Consider the following 7,278-nt stretch of genomic DNA (forward strand, 5'->3'; position numbering starts at 1 on the left):
CACACACACACACACGTGCAAGGGACAAGGATGTACCCAATATTATCAAGTCCACTGAGAGAGAGCTTCAATGACCCTGAATTTTGACACTAGCAGCCCACACTAATAACATTTTTAAAAGACTTTCCCCTCAAAAATGCAAATACCAAGGCAATGATCTAGAAAGGTACTGCCACAACCTCTGAATCCTTGAGTTCTCTGTAGCTCTGCAACTTCTGCCCAGCCTTGCCTCCTGCTCTGCCTTCCTCCAGCCTGGTCCTGCCTTTCCTCACCTCTCACTTTGCCACCTTCTTTGTGGGATCCTGCACTGCGCTGGAATCTTACAGATACCAGCAGAAAGGGGCAGCTGGGGAGTGTATTGGATGATAGAAGGCGGAAGGCTGGAGACACTGTTAGTTGGTGAACATCAACTATGAAGTTTAAAAAACAGACTTCTGGGGTGAGAATTTTCTGCAGTTTACTAAAGTGCAGTCCCCAGTCAGTAGCATCCATTGTCCATCTCCATTCCCAGCCTCCGTGATTTCATCACACACACTCCCCCCAAAATTATTCACATCCATAAAGACTAGAAACACAGTCTAAGAGTCTAATAGACAATTGGTTGGCACCAACTGCAGCAATTAAAAACTTGGACCCTTTTTTGATAGCCTATGTTCTTAGTAAGAGTGTTAGTCATGATGGCCATCAAATGAGTAGCCTTCAGTGAAAACAACCTCTATGCTTCCCTGCCCTTCACTGTGGTTCATGTGAGGAAATGAGAGCTAACAGCAGAAGAAGTATGAGCAAAGACTATACATACATACACACACACACAGGAAGGATCTCAAACCTTTCCAACCAGTTACACATATATACACTGTGAATATTTTGGGCAGAAAAGAAATTCCCAAGGATTAACATCTGCACATAATTGCCCTTAGAAGTACTTTCAGAAGGCTTGTCTTTTGAGGAACCAATCTTAAGATAACCACTAGTTTAGCACAGAAAGATCTCATCTGTAATTATAGCTCTCTTGTTGAATATGATTACATTGGCAAGACAGGTAATGGGGGTGGGGAGTTTGGAGAAGGATTGTATGTCAAACTGAATGTTGCAGGCTCATAATAACTGTGTCAAAATGAGTCCACCCCACCTGCATTCTCTTTAACAGGTTTAGGATTCCACTGTTCCCTAACAGAGTTCTTGGTACAAGCCAAGGCAATAAAGGAAAGGGACTGGAGGCTAGGTTACATTTAAGGGGACAACATACACTTACCAAGCCTACGCATGTAGATATGGCTACTGAAGAAGAACTATAGTTCCTTATAAATCCCTGATAGAAACACTGTTCAACTTCATGTTCCTGAGAATGCACGATGCCATCTTCCCCAAGCACTTGGACAGTGAAACCATTGCCAAAAAAGGCCGAAAGCTGGAGGTCCAAGAGAAGTTCCTGTCCAAATGCTGAAAATTTATAGTGCAAGGAACTCTTAGAGCTCACGGTTGATCGTTTCCTTCTAGCACTGCGCAAAACATCATGCGTGATGTACGATCCACTGGAGTCCACTTCAACAGGGGTGACAAAGATGTAATCTGGAAAGGGAAAGGGTTTATTAGCCATCAGCCTTCATGAGCCAAGGGCATGCCTGTTCATTTATTAGTTGGTTAGTTTGCTTTCTTGCCTAAAAAATTAACCTCTGTAAGACATTTTTATGCAGCAAAGCAGGTTTCCAGTAGGGCACATTCGTTATCACCATTTGCAAAGTGGCACAGGGAGTCTGCAGTCTGTGTTGATACAGCCATGCATGCATAAATACTTCTAAAGCAATGTCAGCCGGCCCCACATAAATGACAAGGATTATAAAACTGGACTAGTTTCCTCTCTGCCCTCTGATCATTCCCGCCAGGAGAGACGGCTTGGCGTAGCTGTGAAGTTTCCCACAGTCACTTTGGGGAAGACATTTGTCATCACCAAGGTGTCGTTTTTTTCCCCTCCCTCGTCCCTTCAATTAATTGATGACAAATGGGAAGGTGGCTTCCCCACCCCCGCGCAATCTCCCTGTCTCTCAAAAGCAGAGCAAAGAATACTGCAGTCCCAGGAGGAATTGCACACAATTTGTTCAACTGGATTAAAGGATTTAATTATTAGTGTCTCAAAGGATTCAGCGTTCTCCTCCACTAAACTCACCAATGGCAGCTTGGCTAGTCTGGTTTTTAAGGTTGTAGCTGACCTCCTGCTGAGAAAGATCACCTCAAACCTGCAAATTTTGCCTGTTTCTGCTAATTCAGCTGCAGTGTGATTTCTTGTTCATGATCAAATAAGCAAAGAAGTACAATGAAAAGATTGTGAGGCAATATACCTAGAACAAAATTCCTAAACCTGGTCTGCACTGCTGATCACTGGCATCCTAACTCCACCTGATTATGATCCTATGTGCACATAGGTGACAGGATGAACATGAAAGGAGTACATATTCATGTAATACTGGCTCCAGGTTTTGAAATTGAGACAAGGCGCTACAGAGGGGTAGGTCCTCTCTCTATAGCACACCGCCCCCTGCTCCAAGACATTGTGGCTCACACACTTGCCCGCCCATTTTGGCAGGTGGAAAGTCTGAATTCATGTCATGGCTTGCATGCCTGGGGACAGCAATCAAGCATAGGCAGTGATAGCAAAGAAAATCAGGAGATGGCTTGGTACAGCAATGGGGTGCCTCTGGGTCCAAGAAACCATGCCCACCTGCCCTGAACCTGACATTCTATATGACAGCAGGTGTGCATCAGGTAAAGATGTGACTTCCTGCAAAAAGGAGAATTTGCAGGCATTGCAATCAGCTGATCAGCAGCACCTGCAAAGCATCAGATGATTGGCAGGTAAGTGAACTAGCTCACCTGTCAAAACAGTCAATGGGAGTTAGAGGAGGCCCAGCAGGGTGTGTGACCTCTGCAGGTCTCTCTAGCTGGGTCTCAGAACTCTACCCAAGCTACTAGCCCTCTCCTCAGGCCACCCCCCACACTTTGCTCCTGCCTTTACATTTTTGCTTGGATGGAATGTATCCCTGAATTCTGATCATGGCTCTTGCTGGCCTGGAGTAAACTAGCCTGCTGTCCAAAGGTAAATCTTCCATTAAGTGCTTTGCTCAGTTTTGCCTCTGGTCCTGCTCACCACTGGAATAGAGCCCTCAGAAGTTTGGCCAGAAGGAATGAAAAAGGTTTCTGTAGAGGCTTGATTTTAGTTCTAAATGAACTGAGAACATTTCCTGGAATATGCCCCCAACTCCCCAGTGGTTGCACATTGTGGGGGAATAGCTGTCATAATAAGTATGCCTCCGTAGGAAATTCTGCCCTTCCAATTAAAGCATTTCTTTAAAAAATCCCAGATTTCCTAGGAGTTCTAGATCTTCAGCAACATCTCTTTCCACATGCCATCATCATAATGGACTATATACAAAGCTAGGCCTGTTAAAATTAGTGAAGATTGATTAATGTCAATGGGTCTACTTTGAATAAAATTGAGTTGGATACAATCCAATGCTTTTCTTTTTACCTTAATGATAATCTGAACAAGGAAAGCAACTGGCGGAGCACCTTTCTCTGCCAAATTTGTATGGCAGGACAAATGCTAGAGATAGAGTTAAAGTGGTGCAGAATTGCTAACTAGCCCATCCTGCATTACAGGGGGTTAGTCAGTGTTTCCCAACCTTGGGCCTCCAGCTGTTTTTGGACTACAACTCCCATCATCCCTAGCTAGCAAGACCAGTGGTCAGGGATGATGGGAATTGTAGTTCAAAAACAGCTGGAGGCCCAAGGTTGGGAAACACTGGACTAGATGACTCTTGGGGTCTCTTCCATCTCTACAGCTCTATGCCTCCATTAAATGTAAGCAGCAATAGGTTGCCTTTGTCTTAGACAGTGGAAATGATATATCACAAGCCTTTCACTTTCCAGTGGTGTTAATCAGTGGCAGAAGTTCAGGATGCTAAACAGGCTGGTAGCCAAAAATGCAAGCAGCTGCGAGAGGGAGGAATTCCCCAGCGAACAGACACAAGGCACACCAGGATTTGCCTTTCCCAGTCCTGTGCGCACTGTACTTGTTAACGCTCCCAGCTATCAAGAGCATCACGCTTCGATCTTCCTGAGCTACAGAACATTCACAGCTGGACATCCTGCTGAATCTATTTGTATATAGATATCCATACAGAACATGAGTAGGGTTTTTTTGTATTCTTCTGCAATATGAGCTGGAGTGCTAAAGCATGCCACGCAATTGTTTGTAACATTAACTTATCTTTTTTAAAAAATGGGAGCTTCGTCTTCAGTCCATGATTGCCTGCAATCACCTGTTCTCTTTGAAATCTAGGAATCATTGCCTGCCTGTTCACACACGTTTTAATACACTGCTACATTACATTAGCATTTCATTCTCTTTCTTTCATTTTGGGCAGAAGGCTGGAAGTGCTTTGAAAGTGTAAAAATTCTTTCTACTGAGATGTTTCAGAGAGAGAGAGAGAGAGAGAGAGAGAGAGAGAGAGAGAGACTTGATCTATTTCTTACAAATCCTTAAGCACATATTCTTTATTGTCTTCCTTTCTTTTCACACTTCTGACTGGTTTCTTTCCACATTGCTGAAAGAGCTGTGCAAAGAGACTGATATTCACCAGTTTTTGTTCACCAGTCAGCAGGAATGATCTCCACCTCTATTTCATTTACACAGAAGCAAGCCCTTCTGGCTCCAGTGACATTAATTTCCAAGTAGCCCAACCTTTGATCCTCCATATTGAAACTAATGGAACTTCTATTACAGCTAAATTGGGTCTGAGCTATCAGGGTACATATTCTGTAATCCCTCCACCAATTTCTCCAGACTATTCCTATAGTCTATTGATTCTATAGCCATTTTAACGTTCTGTTGGACTGGATGACCCTTTCAGTCACTTCCAACTCTACAATTCTATGATTCTATTTAAACATCAATGGCAATAGCCATTAACAAAGCCGTTCTCCCCAAAATTGTTCAACTCTTACCAAACCACTAACACAACTGGCCATCACAATGTTTAGCCTCTTATTCATTTCTGTCTCAGCAAAGAAATAGTTAATTGCAATTATTGCATTGCTCACTTGTCACAACCCTCAAACGGTCCCATTTTACAGATGAACCACACTGAGGCAATACACACACACACACCCCAGAGCAATCCTATACACATCTGTAGTCAGAATTAAATCCCACTGATTTGCGTATGGTTTACTCTCAGGAAAGTATGTATAGCATCACACCCTCAATTGAACTCCATAACCAAATCAGGATTTGAACACACCTGGTCGCTTAAGTCCAACTTCCAGCACTCAATCCACCACAATGATCGAGTCATCGCTACTTTTGATGGAATCAAAGCATTGGTCCATCTAGCTCAAGAGCATTCACACTGGCAGGCAGCAGCTCTGCAAGACTTCAGAAGGGGCCATTCCTAACCCTACCGGGAGATGCCAGGGATTGAGCCTGGGACCTTCTGCCTGCCAAGCAGGTGCTCTGCCCCTAAACTATGGTTCTTCCCTGCTGAACTATGGTTTGCACAGTGGCCTCCGGTGAAACTACTCCCAACCAAACAATATTAACAGTTTTCCGCCTCCTGCTCCCATGGGCTCCCGCACAGGCGAGAAAGAGGCTCATTCATTCGCATTGAAAGCGAAAAGGGTACGAACCGTGGTTGAATCCGCCGATGCCGCCGCTGTCACCGGTTAACGCGGCCGCCAAGGACACGCAACAGAGGCAGCACAGCTGCAGACTCTGCAAAAAGAGAGAAAAAAGAGGGGTATCTCAGGGATACGTGGGGAAACCTCGATCGGATCTCGTCCCGCTGTCTCCCACCGCCACTTACCTTTGCAATGCTGCCGAGCCAGAGGATGGTGAGCGAGTGCATCGGGGTGGCGTCGCCGATCGCCACGGGCAAAGTCCACAGGAAAAGCAGGAGGCAATCCATGGATTCTTCCTCTCGCCTCGGTACATCTGGGAAGGGGGCGGCCAGGAGTGCGGGGTTGGTGGGGGTGCGGTGGGTTTACCTGTCGCGGCCACCGCCGCTGCCGCCTCCAGCAGCAGCAGCAGACACGTGCAGCGGGAGATCCCGTCTCCTCCGCCACATGTTCGGGGAGATGGTCATGGGGATTGGCATCCCCCGCCTGCACCGCCCACCGCGGGCGCAGGGCAGCCCATGCAGAAAGGAGCGCCGAGGGGAGCCCTGCTGCTGCTGCTGCTGCCCGCCCGCCTGTCTTCCCCGCCTCCTCCGCGGCCAGCGCGCAGCTTTTGAAATCGGCTGCAGCTCCGCCACCAGGACGCGGCGGCCCCAAGGCGCAGCTGCCCCGCTTCGCTCGCTAACTCGCTGCGCGCCGCAGCCCCCGGGGAGCGGGAGCAACGGCTCGGAGGGGGCGCAGCGATGGAGCGCACCAATCGGGGGTGGGGGAGAGACAGAGAGAGAGAATAGGCTGCTTGGTGGCTCCGGGCGCTTTGGCAGCAGCGCCTGCTCTCAACTACCGGGGATGGGGCGGGCGCGGGGAGGGGAGAGAAGAGAAGAGAAGGATCGGCCCTTCGCAGGCTCCCCTTGCTCTGGGCTGCTCTTTCCTGGGTTCTGTTTCTTTGATCTTCTTCAGCCATTGGAATCTTACTGTTCTTCTTATTGTTGTTGCATTGTATTCAGCCGAGCTCTATGCACAGTAGGCCCATTGGTTACCAAGGCTAAGTTAGTTGTGTCTATTAACTTCGACGGCGGAACTAGCTTTGGATACAAAGTGCTGCTACTGTGATCTAAGTGCTACTCAGAGCAAAGCCATTGGAATTAATAGATCTGTTAGGCATGCCCATTGATTTCAGAGGCGCTGCTCTAACTAGGACTAAGATTGGATATAAAGTATTAGCTTTAATACACCGGAGGAATGATCATAACTTGTGTAATTGGTTGTAAATCGCTTAGAATCCTAAAAAACCCCGTCTGAGACTTTGCTAGAGCTCAGTGTAGATCAGGTGGCTATGTCGTGGCCTTCTAGGTATTGTTGGCCAGGCTAGCTGGGACTGATATGAGGTGAAATCCAACAACATTTGGAGGCAGCAGGTCAACCATCCCTGGTGTAGACAGTGCTGAACAACGTGGACCAATGTCATGACGTTGTGGCAGGTTCCTGTGCTCCTAATCATGGTCATAATGATCATCATCGTTGGCGAAGGAGGAGAGGGAGTAAATCGCAGAGCAGCTCTAAGCAGGTTCACTCAGAAGCATGTTCCAAACGTGGCTCATTCCCAGGCAA

At 47.0% G+C, this 7,278-nt stretch overlaps 1 protein-coding gene across 2 annotated transcripts in view; it reads right to left on the reverse strand.

Annotated features, from left to right (window-relative positions):
• The window catches only part of ADAMTS18 (ADAM metallopeptidase with thrombospondin type 1 motif 18), a 95,151-nt gene extending 88,653 nt beyond the window's left edge, over nucleotides 1–6,498 (reverse strand). For both annotated transcript variants that reach the window (XM_028739637.2, XM_028739636.2), the window contains exons 1-3: nucleotides 5,862–6,498; nucleotides 5,686–5,770; nucleotides 1,256–1,572 (exon numbers count right to left, since the gene is read on the reverse strand). In XM_028739637.2, coding sequence (XP_028595470.2) covers nucleotides 1,256–1,572; nucleotides 5,686–5,770; nucleotides 5,862–5,963 — 504 coding nt within the window. In that variant the 5' untranslated portion in view covers nucleotides 5,964–6,498. The remainder of the gene's footprint in view (nucleotides 1–1,255; nucleotides 1,573–5,685; nucleotides 5,771–5,861) is intronic.
• Nucleotides 6,499–7,278: the final 780 nt, after the last annotated feature.

The sequence above is a fragment of the Podarcis muralis genome, chromosome 7, assembly GCF_964188315.1.
Source record: "Podarcis muralis chromosome 7, rPodMur119.hap1.1, whole genome shotgun sequence".
NCBI lineage: Eukaryota > Metazoa > Chordata > Lepidosauria > Squamata > Lacertidae > Podarcis > Podarcis muralis.